Source organism: Melitaea cinxia, chromosome 20 (assembly GCF_905220565.1).
Source record: "Melitaea cinxia chromosome 20, ilMelCinx1.1, whole genome shotgun sequence".
In the NCBI taxonomy this organism is placed as follows: Eukaryota; Metazoa; Arthropoda; class Insecta; order Lepidoptera; family Nymphalidae; genus Melitaea; species Melitaea cinxia.
This window is the reverse complement of record NC_059413.1, coordinates 3558119-3586076: the sequence shown is the minus strand read 5'-3', so window position 1 is coordinate 3586076 and position 27958 is coordinate 3558119. Positions and strand designations below refer to the sequence as shown.

Genomic DNA, 27958 nt, shown 5'->3' with positions numbered 1-27958 from the left:
TGTCGGGATCTTGTATATATACCTACTCAATCACTTTGATAACTTTGATAGCGCGATGTAGGATACGTCAGTTTCCTCTAGTTTGTATGCCGCTAGATAGATGTCGCTACATCACTCCCCTCCAAGACCGGAGGTACGATAACAGTTGAGTCGTCCATAGATCTTCTAATGCTTGCCGGGCCAGTGGAATGTTCACGGTGAGTCGGAAGTGTCTGCGGTGATGCTGCATATGCTCCAGTGAGTCGGAGTGGTGCAGTGCTGCGTAGTGGCTGGCTGCTGCGTCGACCAGGAGAGAAATGCGTCTCTGCTTGCTGACCGGCCGAAGTGCAGTGTGCTGTGCCAGGTGTGTGACCAGGAATGCGCGTCCGCTGCATGCTGGAGGTCAGGATACCCGTAGTAGCCTTAGATGCTGGCTGGCTGAAGCCGTAGATGCTAGATGCTACTCGATGCTCGAAAGCTTCAGGAAGTGATGATGACGATGAAGGTTGCGCTCATGTTCATGCTCGGGGTCACCAGTTTGGGTTGTGAGGAATCACGTCGTGTTCACCAGTTTGGTAGCGTCTGGAACGTTGTGTGAAGAATCACGTCCGCCATCGAAAAGGCAGGATCCTCCGACCAGACAGGTGTTGTGTCTGGCGGGTTATCCCCCCGACTTTGCGACGGCGGATGAGGGACTCAACAACCTATACCATCGCACCCCCAAATTGGTGACCCCGACGTGATTCCTCACACTTCCCAAAATATTTTTATGGGGCAATTTTATTGGCCGAGGTGATAAATCTTAAAATACGCCACTGAGTACAATCAACGATTCCATTACAACGTCCTCATCTGTCATCTTACTTTTGACTGAAAATTTTTATAATTAAATTCGGGCGAGCAAAGCATTCGCAGTGAGTATATTACACGGATTTCAGCATACGACTTAATTAGCCATGTTCGCTAACTAGGGATCGTGGTACCATTAAGTCTCGTAACACCAGCCAGTCTGTATACTAAGGAGTAGAACAGTACCATAAATACTCTTTGCTTAACAGTGCACAAATGATTATACAATGAAATATAAACACTAACTTTTTTCTTAGTTATGATTATAAAATAAAATTAGTTCATACAATATAAAACTAAAAAAATATTTTTTCCACCGTATTTTCAAATAACGTCCAAATTAAGCAATATTATTTTGATGAAAAAATAATCTTGATCATTTAAACCTATATGTCAAATTTCCTTAAATCGACAAAAGAGGGCGCTTCCAACTGAAGTCATTGAGAGAGATTATTTTCCAGTACGGGAAAGTTGTAAATAGTTTTCAACAAAATTTCGCCTCTTCGCTTATATCAAATGCGTATCATAAATAAAAAGTGATTACATGTTTTTTAAGTGAGTGACAAATGTGATGGAAAACCGCAAAGTGTGTGCCTTATAAACAAAAAGCTATCTTCACATACTTTACCCCAACGCCATTTTGAGGCGAAATTTTGTATTGTAAGTGCCAAGTATTTCGCAATATTCTCTTTTCTAACCCTCGTAAAGGGTATGATCGGGTGATATTTTTATGAATGAGTGTGAAAGGAGTTCGTGGCAGTGCCTGCCCTATTCAAAGTGCATCAGCATTGGGTTGGGATCGTGGATGCTCTGAGGTAGGTTGCTTTCAGACTGCGAGGATATTTCTTTTAATTAGATTATAAGAGATTTTGTTTTGTTTTAAAGTACCGCATACAATGTCACTGAGGTATGTCAAAGTAATTTTGGTATAAAATTAATTTAATAAGTAAATTTTGGCGTGGCCTGTTATCTGTGTCGTTTCCGACTGTTGCAGATAGCGGGTGCGGAGGATGGCCCGAGGCAGTAGAATTGTTCTAATTAACTGACGGACACCGCCGGCTCACAGCTGGCACAAGTAGGATGATTTTACATACATGTAGATTAAGCTAAATACATATATATGTATAATCCTACATTCAAGTAATCACTCAATTACCAAAACATCCAATGTTCAAGTGTTCATCAGTTAAATTCTAATTATAAGATTGTGGTTAAACAAAATATAATTTTCATTAATATAGTAAAACATATGGCAATTCATTATTAATAATTATATAAATTTAATTACTTTTTTATATTTGTTATTCCTTAATTCCCCTTCTGTAACCTGAATCGACCACACTGATTATTTGATGTAAAAATATATATATTTTGATACATTACTCAAAGTTTGAATTTATTAATTTTCAAATTAAATCTAATGCAATAATTCTCTTAATTAAATAATTCTCAATCAATTATGCAAACTGTACTAGGTCAAAAATATCAATATATAGCTTAAATGAAAAACATTCAGATTATAAAATTTAACAATGTAAATATTGAATAATTTTTCTTATAAAAACAAAAAAGAATATATATAAGAAGTGTACTATAAATAAGTGCATTACAATATAATCTAACATGAATCTATTAAATGTACACAAAATAATAGTGAAGCTAAATTCGTCTGGACAACCTAACTTCAATTATTTAATTATTTGATATTCTATCTAGTAAATAGAAAAGTAATATAACCAATTAATTAAATAACTTGAATTATAATGGATTAGAGAAGAAGTTATTATTAGAGTTCAATTTTTTATCTATGTGATTTTAAAGTTTTTTTAAATTATTGACTATAATTATTTGTATATTATAGGATAACCAAAGTAAACATTCTTTATTAAATTTCTTATGACTTGATTTAAATTTAATAAATGAAGTTGTTCTTAGGTTGTGCTTCACAGGTTGCTGATAATCAAATACCATGTATAACTATATCCAATAGATAGTTATTTATGTATTTATCTTTGTATCTTTTAAATTCCACTCTGACTATTTCTGTTTGAAAGCTGTTAGTCCAGTAATTATAACTTATTAGTTAGAATTGAAAGATGACCTAAGGGTCTGTTTTACCTAATGTCAATAAAACCTATCGGGTACTTATATGTGAGGTGAGCTTTATTAACATTATGTTAAGCAGTGTAGGGCTCAAGGGTCCCTGTTTTACCAGTGGTAGATTAAGTTTATTCTGGATACTGACATACGTCAGATAGCTTTAATGACAATAGCTTGTCCATTTTATAAGCTTCAGATAAAGGACTTTTTAATTTTACAAGTAACATGGTCACTATCCTCGTGATTTAATGTGAAATGAGATATTTAATATAATTATTTGTTGTGGGTGAATTTACGTTCCCGATATTCTGGCTCTGCAAGCATAAATAACTGGTCTGTGATATAGTTAAACTTTATTTCATTAGCATATTTTAGTGGGTGTTACCACCAAGACTCTTATTAGCCACTCAATTGTAATTGAAATGTCTATATTTAAGTGCCTATTTCACCAGTTGCAGATAGCGATATTTGATAGATGATATTTTTTTATATATATATTATTCTTTTACCATCAAATTCTGCTGTATCTATGAGATATTTCTATTTGCAAATATAAATCTAAAAGTTTTAGTTTGTTGAGAAACAGATCTTAATTGGCTATTGTACTTCTTGCTGTTAAAGTTTATTCATAACTTATTTGCAGGATTAACTTTATCCACAACAGGTGAAACTGGCCCTTAGTGTTTTAGTTTGGAATATTAAAGTTTCGACATATTTATATTAAAAATTTTGGCATATACCTGTTGTGCACAAGATGAAATTAGTAAAGAAAGTATAATATGCTTTATTTATAGTATAAGCATTATATGAAGCTATAAAAATTAATAATAATACTGCTATTTATTAATACAGGTATTTGTATGTTTATATACTTCAGCCTGTAATATCCCACTGCTGGGCATAGGCCTCTTTCCCCATTTCGGAGAAGAATCAGAGCTTAATCCACCACGCTGCTCCAATGCGGGTTGGCGGTTGGCGTTATATTCCTTATTACGAGTAGCGATCGCTATCAGGCGTACATAATAGCAACCGGGACTGACGGCTTAACGTGCTCTCCGAGGCGCGGTGGGGCGACGACAAACGTCTATATAGCCAATACAAATGTTTGTCATATGCGGAGATCGAACCCACTACCGCAGTAGCCACAAACTAGTGCTGTGACCGTTGCGCCAACGTGTCATCGTCGTCGTCGTCATATGTTTTTAAGTAGTATATTATTCATAGCCTTTTATATTATAATAATACTTTTTGTAATTTACATAATTTACGTTTTTCAGGTAAAATGCCACGTCCGGGTAGTTTGAAAGACCCGGACATAGCAGAATTGTTCAGCAAACATGATCCCGAGAAGATTTTTGAAGATCTACGTGAAATCGGCCATGGATCCTTTGGTGCGGTGTACTATGCCCGCTGTAATCTCACCAAAGAGATTGTTGCAATCAAGAAGATGTCCTATCTCGGAAAACAGAGTGAGGAAAAATGGCAGGACATACTTAAAGAAATAAAGTGAGTTCAATTAATAAATATGTATTGAATATATTTACGCCTTTAAGGAAAGCAACCTACCTTAGTAATTGTGGATTAAGTAACTTAGGTTCACAAAACAAATTGTTTTTTAAATATAAAAACGGGACTTTAGAGGACTAACTTTTTATTTCGAGTTATTAGTGAAGTAAGTTTACATAGTATTGTGCTTTTTTACATTTTTATTCCCCCGTATTTTACAATATATATTTATGAATAGTTTAAAACCCCCTGATAAAAAAAATAAAGTACTTAAAATTAAGTAGGTGTAGTATTCTTTAAAAGTGTCGAAATACTTTTAATTCTCAATATATATTGGTTTTTCCGCTTTTTGTCAGGTTTTTAAAGCAATTGGATCACCCAAATACAATTGAATATAAGGGATGCTACAAAAGGGAGCATACAGCATGGCTTGTTATGGAGTACTGTGTGGGCTCTGCCTCCGATATTATAGAGGTAAAATTTATTGACTTATCCTTTAAAAGTATAAAAAGTAAAATTCTAAAATGTGTGAAAATTAGGTAATATTTTTTTGTAAAGCACTTTTTTTAAAGTTTATCTTCTGTTCTATTTATTTTATTAGTTTATTTCATTTAAAGGCTAGATTTGTGTATAATATTTAGCTAATGTCTCACACAATGATGAACAATGTAAAAAATAGAGAATTTTAAGACTTCCAAGAATAACACATAAGGTCCCATGTTACTTTATAGCCTATGTTTGCATCTCTAGCTTTCTTATGATGAAAGAATTATTAAAAGTGGGTTTTTTAGGATTTTCTTACTAAAAGAAAATGAATGAAAAAGTACGATAAATGATATTGCAATTTAAAATTAAAATGTTTATAAGATGCATGACTCAAGACTATATTTAATAAATACCTCGAATGAATAATATACAGCAAATATTAATCATTTTTTTGTAACCATGAGTGCCTAAACTTTTTTTTTACTATCGTTGTTTTATAATAATAATATTGAAATTGACGAATACGAAACTGCAGAGTCAAAATATGTGCAATAACCGAATGAGGTCATATGTTTCTGAGAAAGAGATGTGATTTAACAGAACATTACACGACGAAGAGCTTTTGAGTCATCCGAATCACTCGTAACTGTTGTAATATCGCACTATCAGTAGATACTCGACGTATCGACGTATTTATCGAAATTGAAGTTTATTTTGATAACCGATATTTAAAAAAAAAAAATCTCGAACTATATTTACGTAAACCACATTGAATGCACAAATTATTTTCTGCTTAATGTATGTAAACTGACCCAGCAAACGTTCTTTAATATGGATATGGATACAATCACCTAGGGGTATAAAAAAATAGCCTACGAAAGTCGATCAAGCCGTTTCGGAGGAGTTCGATACCAAACTATTGCACACGAGAATTTTAAATTAAAACCTCTTTACGCATGCTTGACTTTGAAAGTAAGCCGTTAAATGCGTGGCGAGAGCGTTACGAAAAGTGTGATCAGGTGGAGCTAAAGAATATTTAATTCAGAGGTGTGGTCTAAAGTGCGCTCATTTTTTATATTCTTACTAAATAAATAAGTATATTAGAACTTTCTACTGCTAACCTCAGCCTTACCTGTAAATAAATTTAAAGTTATTGTTAGGTATCAAGTCATTAATAGCTACAGCGTAGCTTATTATTTGGTTCAAGATTATATTCATTATAAAGATTTGTCGATTTAATGGTGCTGTACTTTACGTAAGACAAATTCTTCTAATATATAAAATTCTCGTGTCATGGTGTTAAACATTGAACTCCTCCGAAACGGCTCGACCGATTTTAATAAAATTTTGTGGGCATATCGGGTAGGTCTGAGAATCGGCCAACATCTATTTTTCATACCCCTAAGTTATAGGGCATATATGGCAAAGAAACGTTTGCGGGGTCAGCTAGTAAAATTATATATTTAGACAGTTTTTTAGAGGAGTAACCGCTAAGTTTCTTACCGATTCTTTTGAAATGAGTACATTCTGAATCAGGTGGAGCGTCACATTAACTATGAGTAAATAAAGATGTTTATATAATATAAAAATAATTTGTGCTTTTAAAGTCTTCTTGAATACTGTAGTTTATGATTTTGATACACAATCAAAACAAACTCCTACCTTCCTGTTATGTTACATACGTAATGTGTAATTTAATTTCAATTTATTTACTTTGTCTTATACATATAGCAATGTTTAGGATCAATCAAGAACTCTAGAAGCAAGGGCACTGTATATTGTACACTTCAGTATTCTTAAATTATTATGAATTTTTTAAATTTTTATTTAAAGTTAAAAAAAAATGCTTATTTCTGATCAGTAAAATTTTTAATTAACCAAAAAAAATGTTTCAAAAATGGATACACATGGCGCTATTATACCTACATAGTCCCGATATATAAAATTTGTCTTTATTCCGTTTGGATAGTCTCAGACTGTTAAATGATTAATTAGCCATCCACCATCATAGTCCATAGCTATTTATGATGTATGGTGTACAATTAAGTATTTCTAATAAGCTCTCCGCTTTGACAACCGCGAGGCTTGTACGTTTTTACCTCCATTTATTTCCGAAAATACAGCCTATATTATCATTATAACGTAGCATTCCACTGATGAATGAATTTTTAAAAACTGGTGACTGGGACTTTTTAAGCTGATCCATTACAAATAAACATCAAATATTTTATAATATACGTATAAATATGTTTGTGTTTCGGAACACCTTAATCATATAATATGCCCAGTGCTAAGATACGTTATCGATTTCTCAGTATAATTAAAAAATAGTATTAGTGAAGTAATGAATTCAGGACGCATGCCGGACCACGCGTTACATGCTAATTACATAATTACTATTAATATTATGGTGTAGAATCTATTTCCTGTTTACGATACGCCGGAAATAACACGAGTTTTCGACAAAGCAGGTTTGTTATTAATCGACTATGGTAAAGCCGAAAGGAGGGTTATGATGTTAGCAGTCTATGTATGTATGTTTGTTCACCTGTTCCTTCATATCTCCCAAACTACTTGTCATGTTTAGACAAATTAGGTATCGTTAGAGGTGTCTTAATTGTCCGCTGGTTGTAGGCTATATGGTGTCACTTTATATTGAATGTGGCGCCCTCTAAAACGCATATTGACGTACAAATTTTTTTTCGTAATCGGGTTTTAGTTTTTGACTTTTTTCTATTTTGTTTCAGTTTATATGTTTAATTGGCAATTAAAAACATGAAATTAAATTAACGCGTAGTATTTTCTCATTATTTATAATTTAATGGTTTTATTTTACATTTAAATACTATTACAATTGTCATAAATTGGTTAAAAAACGAATAAGTCGTTAATTTTTTTTAAATAATTTTGAACTAATCGTCCTTTGTGATATCACTTAAGTTAATTAATTACATTATGTCCACCGTTCTGCTACGAAAGGTAATGATATGTTTTTTATAAATAACGTAGTTACAAAATAACATAAATATTATTAAAATTTGGTTCAATAGTTTCACAATTGATCTGTATATGTAATTACAAATATTGTCGTGTATAAGGATCGAACTTGCAACCGTTAGCGCTTTGCCAATATACAATAATATATTAAAAATGGTAAAGCAGCGACGACGCGTTGGCGCAACGGTCACAGCTCTGGTTTGTGACTGTTGTGGGTTCGATCCCTGCACATGACAAGCATTTGTATTGGCCATACAGATGTACGCCGTGGTCTGGGTGTTCTTGCAGTCCTTGTGGGTCTCCCCATCGTGCTCTGTAAAGCACGTTAAGCCGTCGGTCCCGGTTGTTATCATATACACCTGATAGCGATCGTTACTTATCAGTAGGGAATATATCCACCAACCCGCATTGGAGCAGCGTGGTGAATTAAGCTCTGATCCTTCTTCTACATGGGGAAAGTACACTACCCCTAGTACACAAGATGTCAAATAAGTAATCGAAGTCGCGAGTACAGTTTAACATGTGTATAATTGATTTTTCTTTTTTTTTACTTTGCTCTCTGGCACTCCAACTGCTTTCGAATGTTTATTATCTATCCCCAGTTCCTCCCAGGAGCTCTGGTCACCTTACTCACAACAAGAACACAACACTACTTGAAGCAGTATTACTTAGCTGTGATCTACTGTAAAGTCGAAGTACTTCCCAAGTCGGGCTGCTCCAGATTTTGAGCAAGATATGTCCTGCTGTACCCTATCTCAGTTAAAGTTACTTAGCATTACCTGTATCCCATTTTCTCGTTTACTATGTAATTCTAAAAATTAAAATAATATGCACAGGTCCATAAACGCCCGTTACGCGAGGAGGAAATAGCAGCGATATGCGAAGGCGTGGTCTGCGGCCTGTCATACTTGCACAGTCTGGGGCGAATTCACCGCGATATAAAAGCCGGTAATATTCTGCTGACGGAGAACGGTACGGTGAAACTGGCAGACTTCGGCAGTGCGAGTATAAAATGTCCGGCGAATAGCTTCGTGGGCACGCCATACTGGATGGCGCCGGAAGTGATCCTAGCGATGGATGAAGGCCAGTATGATGGAAAGGTACGTTGGACACGTTATATTTCTTTTAAATCAATAGTAAACTACACACTACACAGTTCCATTACCACCTTGGAACTTAAAAAGCCGACCGGCGGCTGTATAACCATCCAACTGCTGGCTTTGAAACACACAGGCCGAAGACGGGCAGCAGCGTCTTCGGTGCGACAAAGCCTGCGGCCACCAACCCGTCTGCCCAGAGTGGTGACTATGGGCAAAACACATGAGTTCACGTTATTTTTGGCGTAAACTTGTGGAGGCCTATGTCCAGCTGTGGACTGTATAGGCTGTAATGATTGATTGATTAAATAGTAAACTAGCGTCAAACCCGTTGGTACAGCTTTCGCTACAGAATTGTGGCTCAGTCGTTCGATTCTCGGCTATATTCTTGAATTCTTGATGTAACATTTAATTAAAAATATAGATATGTATATCAATTATCTTGTACATAAAACGGAGGCCTTAAGTTGTCTATCTTATAAAATTCGACCATGTATGTTAAACATTTTTTTTCTAGAGTTAGTTTGGTTAGTTAGCTTTTTTCTTAGTTTTAATGAAATTTATTATACAGAACAGTAATACGTTACGTTAGTTACGATGTTATTATTGTTAAATTTACTCTTGAATCAAAATTGCAGTGGCAATAAACTTTCTGAAACTGTAGGTGGATGTTTGGTCACTCGGTATAACGTGCATCGAGCTGGCGGAGAGGAAGCCTCCGTATTTCAACATGAACGCAATGTCTGCTCTCTATCACATCGCGCAAAACGATTCTCCCACATTACAAGTGAGTATATCTAAATTTACTTTGATTAGTTTGTCTTTGAAAGATATATACTATTTGTAAAAAAAAAAATTCTATCTATTCAATAAAATCTACACATATAATCAAATTATGGGTGGTCGATGTTGGCTTCTACTGCCCTTTAATAGACCCATATTTTTTTCCTAAATATCTCTTACATGCAGAAATCTGCTGGTTTCAATTTTATTGTATAAACACTTTATTGATACAATAATATCGAATCCTTTCAAATGTACTTTAGTAGGTTACTTTGGAATCGTAATTATATAAAAATAATTGTGTTTGCTAGCAAACAAAAAAAAACTGACTTCAATTACATCGAAAAGTAATACAAGGTAAGGGGGCGTTCATAAAATACGTGAGATGTTTAAGGGGGGGAGGAAGTCGAGTCAAATCTCATCTAATCTTACGTTGGAGAGAGGGCAAATATCACGCAATTTTTTTTCTGGATTGAAACAAAAAAAATTATACTATTTTGGTCCATTTAATCCTGATTGTACATGCTTAAGATTTAATCTTAAGCGTAACGTAATACGATTAAGATCATTCACTAATTCCTTCGAAAGAAAATAATTTCGTTCATCTAGTGACTGTCTGATTTGTTGATTGTGTCTGATTACTAGTCTTAACTAGTCGTAAATAAAAGCACGAAGCATTTTTTTTTCTTTTTACAATAACAATCCAACGCGTTTACGAAAGAAACCCACATATTGAAATATCTTACGTGAGATTGGGGGTTGGGGGAGGGGGTTAAATAAAATCTCACGACATCTCACCAGGGGGGAGGGAGAGACAAAAAAATTTAAAAAATACCTCACGTTATTTATGGACCCGTAAGTAGACGAAAACAATTAACAAAGGCACTAGTCGTCACTACGATTTTCGAGGGTTTCCCTCGATTTCTGTGGGATTCCATCATCAGATCCTAGTTGCCTTATCATGGTACCACCCTTGGGATATCTCCTTTCCAAAAAAAAGAATGATCGAAATCGGTTCATAAACGACGAAGTTATCCCCGAACAAACATAAAACATATATCCTCCTCCTCCTTTTTTGAAGTCGGTTAAAAAACAAGTGTGCTTTGGACCAAACGACTGAAGTAAAATTTCTTTAAGCTCCATCTAATTTATATCTCCTTCTCGACTTCCATTCGCCTCGCCCGATCATACTTTTCGTGACGCTTTCGTCACGCATTCATCAGCTCACTCCAACTCCAACCACTCCAACTAAAGCTAATAAATAATAAATTATTTGAAACGTTGTCCTGTCGTTGCCATTGTTAAAGCTAAATATCAGCTAACTTGACTAAATTGAACTAATATTCATGTATTACCGATATTCGTCACTTGTTTTGAGATGCTTTTCCACTAGCTATATATAGTTGAAAATAGATTTTAAAACGCAGTATGTCCCCAGGCGCCAGAATGGACGGACACGTTCCGCTACTTCGTGGAGGCGTGCCTGCTGAAGAACCCGCAGGAGCGGCCGTCGTCCGGCAAGCTGCTGTCGCACCCCTACATCACGCGCCCGCGCTCGCCCAACGTGCTCGTGGACCTCATCCAGCGGACCAAGGCCGCCGTGCGCGACCTCGACAACCTCAACTACCGCAAGATGAAGAAGATCCTCATGGTGGACGCGGACAACGAGAGCGCTATCGGTGAGTCAACGCAAGTCAACATTGTTTACACGTGACAAACGAGCGTACCGCCCTGATGGTAAGCTTGTAGACGCCTGCAACTTCAGAAACATAGTGAACAAGAAACTTGAGAGCAATGTTGTTTAGCTGTAAGGTGTGCTCCAGATTGCCCTGCCTCAATAAAGTCTTGGTTTTGAAGTTTATGGCAACTGGTTTATACACAAGCGCTCTAGTGGAGATAAATGATAGTAAAGGTCTTACAGGTGTTTGTTGTGTCTGAGCATTGGGTTTTGTGTTTGCAAATCTTAAACACAAGATCAACGCCCTACGGCATTCTACAAAAGTGCTTTCTAACTCCAAATGTTGTGATGAGTTATGACTAGATTTTATTCTATAATTAATTTCATTTGCTTTACGCCAACGATCATGATTCAGCCTGTAAAATCCCACTGCTGGGCATAGGCCTTTTTCTTCATGTAAAACAAGGATTGGAGCTTAATCCACCTCGCTGCTCCATTGCGGGTTGGCGGATGTGTTCCTTTCTATAAGTAACGATCGAGATCAAATATGATAACAACCGGGACCAACAACTTAACCTGCTCTCTGAGGCACAGTGGAAAGACCTACAAAGAACAAGAAAAATTTGTATACCATTCCGAGCGGGAATCGAACCCGCAAACTACACACAAGTAGATCAGAGCAGTTTAATGATTAATTGGTATTAATCTAAATTTCTTCATAGCTCTTTTTCAGTCTCCTAAGTCCATTTACCATTTGATATTTACATCATGTTCCATACTATTACGCTATTTCTATGCTGTATTAATACTATTTAGACAATCACGATTAAGTTGATTCGAGTAGTATTGTGTTAACAACTGTAACCTCTAAGGTATTGTCTCTCTCCAGGCGACAGCGAGGAGACTGCCGAGGAGCGGTCGGGCGGGGACAGCTCGAAGTCTAATTCGGCGACGTCGGAGCACAGCGCGGCCGGGGCTTCCAGCCAGAGCTCCTCGTCCGGTAGCCTGCGGCGCCGCCCGCGCCCGGTCAGTACAGCACTCAACCTACCAGCCCGTGATGGCTATAGCTCACTGCTGCGCTGAGGCCTCGGCTAAACCTGAAGTGTATGCAAAGATCTCAGCTGAAACTGCAATGTACTAGTTATACCAGTTTCCGTTGCTATGCATAGACCTCGGCTAAAATGGCAGTGTACGTAACCAGTCCCTACTGCCGTTGAGGATTTGTTCTCAATATGGTCAGGATTTGACATTACAGTGTCGTCAGAGTCGACCCTGCCCTAGACATGCTCTATCCGTTGATGCATCTCATACTCCTAAGAATAAAAGATATGATATACATTGATTACTACTTATTTTTATGACTCATGGTGTAAATTCTTTTTTGATGAAAAAAGTCTGTCTTGTTATGTATAAGTGTTTATTTGTTTGTGGAAATTTCGATTGAAAATTTATTATCTATATTAAATACAGACTAAAATATAATACAATGCTATACAACTAATATATAAAAAAATTTGTTATTACATGGAACTTTATACTACATAAAAAAATAATACGCTCACACGTGGATCTTAGAAATATTTAATTTCTTTAATTTAATTATTTTTATTTGCATCAAAAGTCGACAACACGAAACTACAGCAAATCTGACAACATATATATTCTTCCAGCTGAACGCAAACCACCAAAATCAGCAACAGCCGCAATACCAGCAATACAACCACCAACCAGCTCATTCGGCCAGGTACCACTTTGTATCCCTCCTCATTATAAATAGACAATTGTTTGATAACAAAATTTCATCATTCTTTTGGTATAATGGTTTCCAATACTGTCTACACGGTACAAAAGATCATGTCACATAGAATTATGAAACAAATTCAATTTCGTACAAAACTTGAAACTACCCTCAAGATTGGCATGGACTTAATTGTTTTTTTTTTAATCATTTAATATATTCTTACAATAAATAATTTCTCTAGTAAAAAGGTTTGAGTGACACAGTATGACAGTTATCTATTTGTAATGGAGACACATTTATATATAAAAAAGCACTCGCACTAACACCTACATTTTTATTCACACTAACGTTTGTTTTTATTTGTTTACTTTTGTGTAATTTGCTTTTATTGCTTTATTTTATTCATGCTGACTGCCAAATGTAAATATAATTGAAAAACTGTGTGTCAGCTCCGACACGCGACTGGAGTTTACTGCTTAATAACAGTCAATAAATATCAATTTAAAAACGTTTTCTTAAATCAATTAAATTATGATTATTTAAAATAATAAAAATGAAAAAATAAAATTATAAATTGACGTTTGATATTTGTACTTGTACAGCAAATGCTGGAATGACATTGTATATATTGCAATAGTTAAACCGCTGTTTAGCGTTACCGCTGTTTCGTTGTTTCACGCGCTCTCACTCCCTATATTTTAATTACACCGCGCGCCTTATAAAGTTACTTAAGGAGTAAACTTCAAAAAGACAAATACTCCGTATAATCCGTCGCCATCAGAATCACGCTTTATCCATCACAAACAGCACCTCACGCATTAGATAGAAACCTTCCTTTCAGAGCACGCAAGCGTTGGCTTTACTCATGTTGCTGTTTCATACGCAGAGAGAGTGAGAGCCCCGTCCCTGGATCGCACGACGACTACGTCAATAGGGACGTGCTTCGGGATTACGCTAATAGGGATTCCTTGTGCGACGACTATGGGGACGATTATGCGAACAGAGAGGCGATAAGGGAGGCCCAGAGGGAGAGAGAGAGGGAGAAACAGGCTAATGAGTACAGGGAGTACGTCAACGCGCCCTCCACGTGGCAGGACAGTGGCGATGACAATAGGAACACGCAACGCCGCCAGTCGCATAGAGGTATGTATGCGCTTTATTTTTGAATTTTAAAATTCCGTATATCACTTTTGGAAACTAAGATTTCATTGGGAACTGTAATTATTGAACTAACATAATTTCAAAATAAGCATTGCTATGAAAAGTACCCATTCAGTAAGAGAATAAGTTTTTGCAGTCTTAAAAAAATAAAAATTACAATGTCATGTGTGAATTTCTTTGCTAAGAAAACTGAACTTGTGCCAGTTAAATTTGCTTGGCGTACATGCAGCTACATTTTTATATTTAGACTGAACTAAAAGCAAATATACTTAACCTTGATAGTTTCACATACGTGTTGCAGGTGTCAGCAATAATGTTTCAGCCGCGATATCTCTGGTGACGGAGCACGGCGCGAACAACTTTGCTACGATACGAACGACCAGTATCGTTACCAAACAACAAAAAGAACATAATCAGGTTTGTAATTCTTTATTATTTTACCGGTCAAGAATTTTGCGTGGCATAATTTTCCTACGCTATTGCCTAAATATTCAAGTTATTATTATTTGTAAGGGTAGTTTGATATTTAAATTAATTTAACATACACACATTCATCGTACATATTCACCATATACACTGATTAATACAAGTAAACGTAATAAATAAAATAAAGGAACGCGTTGGTAGGAAATGCACGAGCAGATGTCGGGCTACAAGCGCATGCGGCGGGAGCACCAGGCGGCGCTGCTCAAGCTGGAGGAGCGCTGCAAGGCCGACGTGGAGGCGCACAAGACGCAGCTGGACCGCGAGTACGACTCGCTGCTGCAGCAGCTGTGCCGCGAGCTGGAGCGCCTGCAGGTGGGCTGCTGCTGACCGTCGGTAACCTAACGATGCTCGTCAAATGTGGTTCAGTGTGATTGCTTCCGGTTGTTTTTCTTATTTAAAATCTTGTCATTGGTATCAAGATGTCAAGTTTTGTTACTTAACATATCTAACTTAAAATTGTAAGTAGTGTCTAAAAAAGAAAATTATTTTCTGCAGACGAAACATGCACAAGAACTGGAGCGGAAACAGAAACAAAATGCAGCAGCAGAGAAGAAGCTCATCAAGGATATAACGTCTCGTCAGGAGCAGGAGCGGAAAGCGTTCGAGACCCAACGCAAGCGCGAGTACAAGGCCAACAAAGAGAGGTGGAAAAAGGAGCTCAGTATGGACGACGCCACGCCTAAACGGCAGAGGGATGCGACGCTACAGTGAGTGATTTATAGATTGATTCAGCCTGTAACGTCCACTGCTGGGGATAGGTCACTGTCTCAAAGTATGAGAAAGGGGCATTTTAGCATCTGTAAATGTTCTTGTAACCTTTAAGTTTTATTAATTTATGGTATGATAGTGGTACAATCATTGGTGTATATCAGTTTATGATATTGTCTAGTCGTCATATATCTTAGGGAATTGAATATAATAAATTTAATAACAATAATTTTACATTTATGAATAAAAAACGAGTATGTCTTTTGATGCTCTATAATTTAACACAGATGACTATTTCTACTAAATAAGTAATGCAAGTGTGAGTAATCGCCTAAAACATCGAAGGTTTGTGGGTTCGATTCCCGCTCGGGATGGATATTTGTAAGTGTAAAAATATTTCTTTCCGGTATGGCTGACTGTTCTTGTTGGTCTCCCCACCGTGCCTCTTAGAGTACCTTAAGCCGTCGGTCCGGGTGGGTATATAAATACCTGACAGCGATCGACCACTCATAGTAGGGAACATATCTGCCAACCCGCAGTGGAGCATCGTGGTGGATTACGCTCCAATCCTTCTCCTACATGGAGAAAGAGACCTATACCCAGCCGTGGGATGTTACAGGCTGAATCGTATTTGACTTCTATTTTATCGAGTACGACATAGAGATGTCGTCACTTTACGGCAATAATTTCCGGCCAGGTCCCAGAAGGACAACCTGAAGCAGGCGGAGGCGGCGGAGGAGGCGCGGCTGGTGCGCTCGCAGCGCGAGTACCTGGAGCTGGAGCTGAGGCGCTTCCGGCGGCGCCGCATGCTGGCGCTGCAGCACAAGGAGCAGGAGCTGCTGCGGGAGGTCGGTGCGGCCGCGCCTGCGGCCTTTAAATAACGCCCAGTGGGGTTTATCGTGTCGACCACAATTCCTTAAAGCTCTGATATTTGTAACCGAAATAATACTGTTTTCAAACAGTATTGTGTTCCTGTTGGTGAGTAAGGTGACCAGAGCTCCTGGGGGGAGTGGGGATTGGGTCGACAATGCGCTTGCGATGCTTCTGCTGTTGCGGGCGTCTATAAGCTACGGTAATCGCTTACCATCAGGTGAGCCGTACGCTTGTTTGCCAACCTAGTGGAACCTATCAGACAATGCGAAATATTTTGATATCCGTAACCAAAATGTTGTATCCATAACATACCTGGATTGAACCCGTGATGTTTGGCGTTTCGGCTACTTTACAAATGCGTTAATATGTCGTTTATTCGTTTTCTCATTGCTTATAAAAAATAGTGTTTTCGTTTAAATTGAGTATAAGATTCCGCAAATCTATTTTTTATTATAAATTATTGTTTAACTACATTGATATTATAAATCTCGTTGCAGGAACTCAACAAGCGACAGACGCAATTGGAACAGGCGCACGCGATGTTGTTACGTCACCATGAAAAGACGCAGGAGCTTGAATATAGACAACAAAAGGGCGTGCATGCGTTGAGGTAAAAACAACATTTCTACTAATGTTTATTTTTAGAGTTATTCATTATTCAGTGACTAGACAGCCACTGAATGGTTACTTTCCATGTTCAAAAGTGCCTCGATACATACTAAAGATATTTTTAAATAAAAGTAGGAAAACCTGAGGTGCATTAAAACTTTTTATATAACTAAAAGACATTCCTGAAAGATTCATGAAAGAGAAAACGAAGACGAAACGAGAAACGAAGAGAAACATTCATGAAAGAAACTTTTACGATATTGTATATTATATGGCTTATTTCACAAAATAATAATTCTAGTTCTCTATTTTAACAAGTTTCCTATTTTTATTATATTTTGTTCTTGGTTTAATCTGGCTAATTGGTTGTCCAACTTTCAAATCTGTTGATTACATTAAAACGATTTTAAAAACTTTTCCTTATTTTAGGAATAAATTATATTATGTAATCAATCATTATTCATCCTGTAACACTTCATTACTCGGCATAGGGCTCTTTCTCCATGTAGAAGAAAGATCGGAAGCTTGGCGGATATATTTCCTACTATGAATAACGATCGCTTTCATGTGTATATGTAAACAACCGGGACCAACAACTTAACGTGCTCTCTGAGGTCACGACGAGGACACTCCCATAGACAAAGAACCAAACTGGAAAGAAATATTTTTGTAAAAAATACAAATACCCATCCCGGAATCGAACGCGCAAACCGCCGGTGTTTAGGTGCGTACATGGCACACGCACCACTACACCAGAGCAGTCGATATAAATTGTGAATCGTAACTATGTATGCAAGGAACAAGACAATCACGAAACCGGCGTCTAATACGAATAAAAACATTTATTTACGTTGCTTTCGTAAACGACCACGCTCAATATTAGTAGTACACGAAGTAGTTACACGATGAAATGTAACATATAAGATTATTAATAAAGGAGTTTATTAGTACTAGTGGTCGCCCAGTGGTCGAAATTCGACCACAATTAATTTAAATTATAAATTTAAATATAATTAAGGTTCTATTGTCAGACTATACTTCAATATAAACAAAAGAGTATATATGCGTGTGTGTGTGTCTGTGTGTGTGTCAAATAGTAGGTAGTGCGTGAAATGTTGTTTTTTTTTAAATTGATTTAATGTATTTTAAACATAATAAAAAAATATTACCATTCTGCACTCTTCTATATAAAGTATAAGTGTGCGAAATTTCATAGTCCTCTGTCCGCGCAATTTTCGTAAAAAGGGGTACAAGTATTTGCTTCACGTTTTAATATATAGATATATAATTGCGCAGGGAGGAGCAGCTGGCGAACCAGCACGCGACGGAGCTGGCCAACCAGCGCGACTACATGCAGCGCGCCGAGCACGAGCTCACGAAGAAGCACGCGCTGCAGCTCAAGCAGCAGCCCAAGAGCCTGAAGGTACCCACTGGCCCGCTACGTCGCGACACTGCCAGATCACTTTTACTATCTACGCTATTGTTCCTACTAGTATTGTTTTACACCAGTGGTCTGTTGTACTGTGTGGCTACGGTACTAAAGAATATGGCCACCCCCTCTCTTCCCGTGGGTGTCGTAAGAGGTGACTGAGGGATAACACGGTTCCGCTACCACCTTGGAACTAAAAAAGCCGACCGGTGGCGGGATAACCATCCAACTGCTGGCTTTGAAATACACAGGCCGAAGACGGGCAGCAGCGTCTTCGGTGCGACAAAGCCAGCCCTGCGGTCACCAACCCGCCTGCCCAGCGTGGTGACTATGGGCAAAACACATGAGTTCACGTTATTTTTGGCGTAAACTTGTGGAGGCCTGTGTCCAGCAGTGGACTGTATAGGCTGTAATGATGATGATGACGGTCTGTTGACATTAACAACATTAAAAATATGGAAGAATAATTTTGTTGTTTTCAATAATAACTTTAAACAATTTTTGGATAAAGCGTTTCCTAACTTGCAAATTTATTAATTTAAAAAAAATCGACTGGTCATTGGGTACGCTTACACAGTCACATGTATAAATGTTCATTTTTATATTTTATTTAAGTAATTTGTAATTTTTTTTCCACAGCAAAAGGAGATGCAGATACGTAAGCAATTCCGAGAAACATGCAAGATACAAACGCGTCAATATAAAGCACTTAAGGCCCAAATACTCCAAATGACTCCTAAGGTAATTAATTACAATTGAAATTTATCATTTTAAACTTTAAATCGTTTAATAAATTCTTCATATTGCAAAACTGATTATGATTTACTGATTGCTGATTGAATACTGATTTCATTTTGTAATAATGTGACTAATAATATAATGTGGGTTATAATTTTACCTTTAATAGCATAAAACAAAACAAACGATTACATGTCGAACAAAATTATTTATAGTGGTTTGACTTAGACAATAGAAAAAAAAACAAACATTTGTCTGTTAAAAAATACACTTCAGTCAACAAATCGCAATAAATTAAAAATATATCCATAAACTATTTAAATTTTTTATTATATATCTTGCCTCGTTAACAAGAAATTCCAACTTTCGCTAAATATTTTCGACACTTGTTTTGAGACCTTCTGTTCTTCTATCTGACTGATAAATAATTAACCAATTCTAGCTCCAGCAGGCCTAGCATGCGCGCCACGACAAAATTTTGTCTACGCCTTTTCTCGTATTATCTCTCTATGTCTACAGTAGCTAACATGCGTGCACGTATACTCTTCTCGTTGCGTCAATAGAAGAGATAATCATTAAATTTTAGTGATCTGTGGTATTTATCTCTACGGAAGCTAACATGACATCGTAATTTTGTCAAATTTAGACGTTTTAAGAAGAGAAACTTCTCGTCTTCAATATTATCGACGAGAAAGACGATAAATAAAAAATAAATAAAACCGGGTGCCTATTTTTTGCATACCATGGCGTTTCCCTATTATAATTATATAATTTCGGTATACGAAGAGCGGGAAGCGCGAAAAGTCGAGTGAAGTGTGCCATATAATGGCACAAAAAACGTATTTGCGCCCTGTTGCTTTTTATTCTAAAACAATGCGTGATAGAATTACAATTATCTAATGTGCGACAAGATATAAGGCACAACACGAGCATATTGTTTTACATATTTAATTAAATTCATTTACTTACGCCGTTTTATTTTCCATATTATATTTTTTAAATTAGATATACACTTTTTATCTTAGCCAAAAGGTCGAGAACATTGTTATATAAAACATGTGTCACTCGTTTGAAATTAAAAAAAATACTGTGAATCCAAACGTTGGCTCATCCCGATTTGGCACGATTGGTCAATAACCTTGTAAATTCAACTTTACGACATAGGAAATAAGAATGATATTCAGTTGTGATTATGGTTGATAATGTTTAATTTTTGAAATTCCTTCTTTATTAAAATTTCATAATCGAACGAATTACAAAGTGTTTTGAATTTCGGAAGTGATAAGCGAAATTTTAAGATTCTTGTATTTCTTGTTTTTTAAATTAGTTTAATAGTTAGTTAGTCAGTGTTGTTAGTTAGTAATAGTTAGTGTTTATATTCATTGTATACCTACATAGTTTAGATTTCGATTAAAAATAGTGTATAGTTAGTTTGTTTTCTTATTATTTGTTAGGACTTAGGTTTAGGTGTACAATTTTTACCTATTTAGGCACAAAAATGTCTTTCAATAAAAAAGTGAGTGAAACATCGGAATCGGTCTACCCAGTGAAAAGTTCTGAGGTAATTAAAAAAAATACACTCGAATTGAGAACCTTCTCCTTTTTTGGAAGTCGGTTGATGAAGGGAATTATTTAGTTTACAATTTACAAGAACAAAATTCGTTATCCGCATAAACTTAAATAACAGGTTGTTATTTTATAACAGGTATTGATATCTGTTATTTTTCTATAACAGTAACAGATATAACAGGTAACATGTTTCACCTGTTATAACCCACGTCTAATGCTGACAAGTGTCAATTAATATAATTTAGAATGATACCAGTGTTGCATTATAAAAAAATGGTATATTTTTTTGTAAGGGCAGCACAATTTTCTCTACTCGACAAGGCGAAGTCTTCGGAAGAGAATTTTGTCTCTCGTAGTGCGCATGTTAGGGTAATCGAGAAAATACTCGATGTAGACATTATCTCTCTCTCTCGTCAAGAGATATCTCGTTGTATGCATGCTAGGCCTGCTGATTTTGAGCAGGATATTTCTTGCTGTGCCCTACCTCAGTTAAATAAATATAAAACAATTATCTATTAAATAATTATTTAACAGGAGCAACAAAAGGAAGTAATAAAATCGCTTAAAGATGAAAAGCGTCGCAAGCTCGTGCTTCTCGGAGAGCAGTACGATCAGAGCATCAGCGAGATGTTGCAGAAACAGACCGTGCGTCTGGACGAGAGCCAGATGGTGAGCAAATAGTCATAATTATCGCTTTAACAAGCTATAACCGTATTCCATTAACTTTGTACATTTGTTTTTATGTTATGAAATTTGCAACAACATGCTGAAATTTTAATATAGCAACAACTAACTGTATAATTAATTTTCTACTGTATTAGTCTGGTTGTAGTATTTATCATATTTTTAATACATATACACTTATTTCAAAATAAATTTATATATATAAATGAATGTTTGTTTGTATGTCCTTTATTGAATCGTAAACTATGCATTTAATCATGTCATGATCTCCAGCAAAGTGTTGTGCGTGAGCCCACAAAGGTTTCCGAGTTGGTACGAACAAAAAGCGTAGCAACGCGTGCAGGGTACAGCAAGTCTTTTTATTAATTATATATCAATTGGCTATTATCTTAAGCAGATGCATTATTGTCTATTTTAATAACATGGCTACATGTGTACATTAAACATACAACATCGTCCTAAAGTAAAGTTTAAATTGTGTCAGATGGAGTGCCAGCAGCTGAAAATGCAGCTGGGTCACGAGCTGGACATGCTGACGGCGTACCAGAGCAAGAGCAAGATGCAGGCGGAGGCGCAGCGCAACCGCGAGCGCCGCGAGCTGGAGGAGCGCGTCGCCGTGCGCCGCGCGCTGCTCGAGCAGAAGGTGCTGTCTGCCGCTCACTGATGCTCTTTTCTTGTCTTGTTGGAGAATGTGCCACAACGAAATTCTATAATACTGTTTTTATTTAGGATATGAAATGTGGAACCTCCTTTAAATTCTTAAATTAATTCATTTTAAATTAATTTACTTTTTAATGTATCTAAATATTAACTACTACTCGCTTTTTAATTATTGGAATCCAAAGAGTTCATTAATAGCTGGATCGATTTTTTTTTTTTTAAAGAGGCTGAATTTGTCTAATGGCAACAAACAAAATATACTTTTCCTGAATCAATACAATTGAAATATTTAGTAATACACTAAGAATGGTGCGTCGTGTTTCAGATGGAGTCGGAGTGCGCGCAGTTCGTGGCGGAGCGCGCGGAGCGCACACGCATGCTGCACGAGCGGCACGAGCGCGAGCTCGAGCACTTCGACAACGAGAGCGCGCGCCTCGGGTTCAGGTACGCGCCGCTAGCCGTGGGAGCACCTCGACTTTACAGAACTTATGTGTTCCTGTCACGTAAGGCGACGAGAGCTCATGGAGGGATTGGTGGTAGGGTCGGCAACGCGCTTGCGATACTTCTCTTTGTCTGATCTATGACACTCGTGCCAATTAAGCTTATGCATTAATATTGTTAAGCTAAAGGCGGATTTATATTTGACTGTCGTGTCGTGATGCATCAGAACAGAATCGGTATCACACATTTTGTATGACAACGTTTACATTGATGTGTTGTGGTGATATGTGATGGCTTCTAATGTGTCGCATTAGAACCGATCCCGGTTCGCATCCGACGAGCGGGTCGCTGGGGGTGCTGAAACAGCGCCATCAAACGTCAGATTAATATGCGCGCGCGGCAGTGCTGTGTTATGATGCGTCAGCGTCGCTTGTTTATTTACGTAAATTGTAAAATGATTGGATGAATCCAAAATCTTCTTTTTCTTTCTTTTTTAGGGTTCCGTACCTCAAAAGGAAAAAACGGAACTCATAAGATCACTTTGTTGTCTGTGTGTCTGTCAGGAGCCTTTTTCTCTGGAATGCGTGGAGGTATCAAGCTAAAATTCTTACCAAATACTCAAGTCTACTGTCCCTCAGAGCTGTGAAAAAATCGAACATCTAAGCCAACACAATCAAAAGATTAAGCCCTTTATGCTGCAAATTTTCGACGCTCGCAAGGGAATCAAAACCTATAGGATACTTCCCGTAAACTCAGAATCTTGAAATTTGGTATGAAGCATCGTCTTATAGCATAGATAAAGGAAAAATTGCGAATAGCATAAGTTTTTAGTTACATCATATAATAAAAATATTTTTAATAATTTTGTTTGTACGGAACCCTCGGTGCGCGAGTCCGAATCGTACTGGGCCGGTTTTTATTTTTGAAAGAATTGCCAGCATTAAAAATTGAATATCTTCTTCAAAATCTGAATCAGAATCCGATGACTCATAGAAGAACGTTTTAAACGTTTGACCTCTGCTAGAGCTGCTATGCTGTATTGGTTCAAAATCTTGTCCTGATGCGATAGAACACGACATAATAATGTAAACGCTAGACATCACGGCGTCGTGGATGATAATTGAATTAGTCGCCGGTGTTCCCGCCGCGTGCCGTCGCCCCGCGAGCTGGGCTGGGGAACGTCAGGCGTGCTCGTACTCCGACAATGTTCGTGTTTGAATGAACTAATCTTAGGACTAACTTTAGAAATGAACATTTTTTTAGGAGAGATACACCAATAAAAAGTTAATTCCGGTTGTTTACGAAATATTTAAAAACATTTCTACAACTTTCGAAAAACATTGAAGTACAAATTAATCTGATAACCACGACCATAACGGTTTTTGAAGTAGAGCTGCGGTGTTTGTTGGTTTTTTAGAGTCATTAATCCAGTATCAATTGATACGAATGGGAAAGTGCCTTAGAGAGCTTTTTAATCGGGAAGATAATATTCTAAGTTGTATAACATAATAATGACAGAGATAAAGCAGTGCAGAAGAAAAAAACAATTTAGTCTAGAAATATTTTTCCTTAGTCTAAAAAATAATTTTTATTTACAGCGCAATGGCGATCGCAGAAGGAAATAGGGAGGGCTACGGTGAAGAGGAGCAGTCGCTGTCCGGCTCGATGCTGTCGCTCGCACATAGCAACTCGTCCGCGAGCTTCCCCGCTGGCTCGCTGTAACAATCTCCGCTCCCTGGTCTCCCCGCTGTATTTCCCCGTTCCCCATCCATCTCACTGTAACTCTCCTCGTTCCCCAGCCGGCTCGCTGTAACTCCCCGTTCCCCAGCCGGCTCGCTGTAACTCGCCCCGCTTCCCAGATGGCTCGCTGTAACTCTCCCCATTCCCCAGCCGGTACTCTGTATTATCCTTTCTAAGCCCCGCTTCCTTCACCTCGCGCCCGATTCAACTTGGCGTTCACACCGAACTTAATGTAGAGCAATATTGTGAAGTCAAGGCTATATTTTTATTTATAGGCTTTTAAAGTCATTTGAGTCGTTGTTACAGTAATATATATGTTATTATATTTACGTGATTCATATTTTACGCTCTGAGAAAAGAGCCAGGATAAAAGTAAGTTTACGAATTTGAACTATTGGAAAAGGATTAGATTTCAAAAGACAAGCATCTTCACAGTAATGTTTACAAACTTTGGTCTATATAGAAGAATTTCGGTACGAACGCACTTCTTTAAGCCATCCAGATCTCTTACCCACCATACGCTATACATCGCCCAGTTAGCGCTGTCGCTAGTAGGGGCCGTAGGCTTCGACGTTCGTTGGAAAAATATTAATATGATAGGCGTTATGTAAATAATTTTATTCTTGAAATTTCTTCGATCCTACTAGAGTTCTAATGCACAGCAAATAATAGATACTACGAACCACATTGTCAATGAATTCAGAACACATATAGTTTAGATGATCGAAAGCAGTTTAATCTTCTGTACAAAGAGTACATTTAAAACTTTATAAACATATTTAATAATAAAAATATTTAAGCTAAAATGAATACTGTACTGTTGTTGTATTCACGATCTTATAAAAGATGAAGAATTATTGTGTAATATTAATCGCTATAGCTCAAACGCTTTGATACATTTAATAAAAATATTTAACATATGTTCTAGCAAAGGACGTTTTAACTGAAGCTGTATGAAAAACGAAAGGGGAAGTTCTCTTGTAAATATAACAAAGAATTGAATACGCATGTTGTCGTCATCCTTTCTTAATCGCTCAAATATTTATTTATAATGGCACAATTTTAAACGAAAGTATAAAATTGATGAATTGACAAAGTAATTTTTACAGATCCTGGGTATTTTAACCATCATGACAAAATGTAAAAAAAAAAACTGTATTAAAGCATGATTTAATGCATTTAGCGACAGCGCATCATTTCATACTACATAATATTTTACTGAGACTGTCCAGCCCTCCCGTCGTCTGCTTGTTCACTTTACACAATAGTTACGCGCAATATCAAACGTTTTTCTTTTTCAAAATCATTATTATTCAATTTTACTCTTACTATACAAACTAAATTTACAAAAAAATCAAAGAATTTTTGTTGATATGAAACCGATATATTTAATTTTTTATCGCTTAGTATAGTTTAAAATAATACGTTGCTTTATATATATATATATTTTTTTGTTATTAATTATATTTATGTTAAGTCTTCCAAAAAATACGACAGTATTTAAATTAGCCAATAAATAAGGTCCGGGAGGGCGTTTCCTATATTTAAAATATTAAGTTTTTAGCACTCCAAATTAATGAATAAAATATATGAGGGCATTGGTATGTTTCTAACACTGGACATTTAAAATTTAAGTCGTAATATAGAACAATATATAGACAATATGGACATATAATGTAATCAAGTTTACATACATATTTAATTTAGTCAAGTATGTCTACTGGTTTAAATAAAATTTAATTTTTTTTATTAAAAGAATAGCATAATGTTCGGCTAAATCCGCTATACATTGTAATAAGATGTATAAGTCAGTGTTAGAAAAATACTCGTGTTAGAGTAAATGGTAGTTGTATGTTAATAAAGTTTATTCGCAATATGTGCCGAAAGCGTGTTTATTGATAACAGTGACGTGAGCATGAGACGCTTTTATTAGGAGTTTTACTCAGAACAATACTTAGCTCTGTTGCTTTGATTGAGGCATTCATTACATGCAACGATATTGAATAAAAAAAGGCAAAATAAATTAATTTAGTTCACATCTTCAAACTTTCTCCTTTTCTTCTTAAATAATTTTTTTAGGTCAGGCTGACGTGTCTATTTACAGGGTTTTTTTTTTCTGTCTTATGTGAAATAGCTCGAGAGATATTATTTTTATATATGAAATATTCAAAACTATACAATGTCTACTTATATAGCACTTGTACGAATCAAAAAAGATTTGGCCGTCCAACTTCGTGCGTACTAAATTGCAATTCAATAAAACAACAGAGCGAAGCTTTAGTAGCAGGCGTGATTAAAACTATAAATCTAGTAATCTTGATCTATTCTTGTATAATATTTAGTATATAGTAAGTCTAGGGATTCTAGCCAATTTTTCATCTTGAACATTTAAAATAATTCAAGATCGAAAAATTCCGTGACAGTATACCGCGAGAGTAGGTACGTCAGTTGTTACTGTAAGCTAAAGCTCGTAGTGTAACCGGGACACGTTCATCCTCAAAGTGTACGCTTACGACTTTCGACAAAAGGCATTAACGAAATGAATTGCGCCGGCCGCGCGCCTCACTCGTAACTATTCGACAGAGGTATATTATTATTGTTTATACATAATGTTAGATAGTCAAAATTATTATATTCATATCATTAGTTTTAATTTAGGCGCCATTTTATACGTAACGTTTTAGTATGTTAAAAGTTTCTTTATAAAATTACTAAAAAATATTAATTAATTTGGCCTAGAATTTATTTCAAATATTAGGTATTGGAATTTGTACCAATGTTATATATTATTGATTTAGATCATTTTAGACATTAAATATATACGAGACACGCTTTATAATATGAGAAAAAATAACGCAGGTGCTGTGTATTGAATGTTAAATAACTGATTGCTAATTATGTTTTGTAAATATAATTATATATATATTTATATATTTGTGTATGTAACATAACGAACACACAATTTGCCTTACCGGTGGCGGGACGCGCGCGGCTCGGCGTTTTGTATATAAAGAACGATAATATATAATTAATTATTACATAGTTTGTTACTTTTGTAAGGAGCGAGTGCGGTTTGTGTACATTGAAGTGCGACGCGTGGCGCCCCCGCGCGGGGTCTGCTGAGTGCTATTTTTTTTAATTAGTATTCTAATACATTGTTGTATTGTCAACTAAGCTTACCAGTCATGTATGTATAGATGAATACATATTATTTAATTTAATGCCGATTGTAGTCATAATTATCCAAATTTAGTTAATTATTTTATTGTATTCTCTTATCTCTTCCTATATCACATCGCTTGTAAGCATCACACTATGTGATCGTTTTGTATTATTTTGAGCCTGTTAGTGGTTTATTATTTAGATTTTTTATGATTTGAGACATTAGAGAGAAATAGATGTATAAAATATATAAAACGTATTCAAGGTAAATTTACTGTTTTTGACAATAACGTCGATACACAATGGTACTAAATTAATTTGAAAATTTTTTAATATTTTAATTGCTTCATTTTTAAATATAGCTGTAAGCGATTATATTTTGCATTGTGTACCGATGTAAACAATCGTATCCTCAACACTTTCCTCCTTCCGAACTGACCAAATTAATGACAATAATTTGTAGACAGCCTAACAAAAACTCG

General features: G+C 36.3%; 1 protein-coding gene across 1 annotated transcript; it reads left to right on the top strand.

Moving 5' to 3' along the window:
* Positions 1-1445: 1445 nt before the first annotated feature.
* LOC123663530 (serine/threonine-protein kinase Tao) lies at positions 1446-25312 on the top strand. Its single transcript, XM_045598206.1, has 21 exons — positions 1446-1643; positions 1823-1903; positions 4206-4434; positions 4791-4908; positions 8754-9017; positions 9679-9801; positions 11236-11476; positions 12365-12501; positions 13146-13219; positions 14103-14359; positions 14679-14794; positions 15005-15175; positions 15359-15570; positions 16269-16419; positions 16942-17054; positions 18350-18476; positions 19122-19223; positions 21324-21458; positions 21958-22116; positions 22459-22577; positions 24173-25312. Exons 3-21 carry the CDS (start codon positions 4211-4213, stop codon positions 24294-24296), a joined length of 2967 nt encoding a protein of 988 aa, XP_045454162.1. The 5' UTR covers positions 1446-1643; positions 1823-1903; positions 4206-4210; the 3' UTR covers positions 24297-25312.
* The last annotated feature ends 2646 nt before the right edge of the window (positions 25313-27958 follow it).

Excerpts from the sequence above, each read along its gene's own strand:
- LOC123663530 (XM_045598206.1), top strand. The coding sequence starts at position 4,211 with ATGCCACGTCCGGGTAGTTTGAAAGACCCGGACATAGCAGAATTGTTC. Across the intron at positions 9,802-11,235 it reads ACGATTCTCCCACATTACAA|GCGCCAGAATGGACGGACAC; the intron begins GTGAGTATATCT and ends GTATGTCCCCAG. Across the intron at positions 13,220-14,102 it reads CAACCAGCTCATTCGGCCAG|AGAGAGTGAGAGCCCCGTCC; the intron begins GTACCACTTTGT and ends TTTCATACGCAG.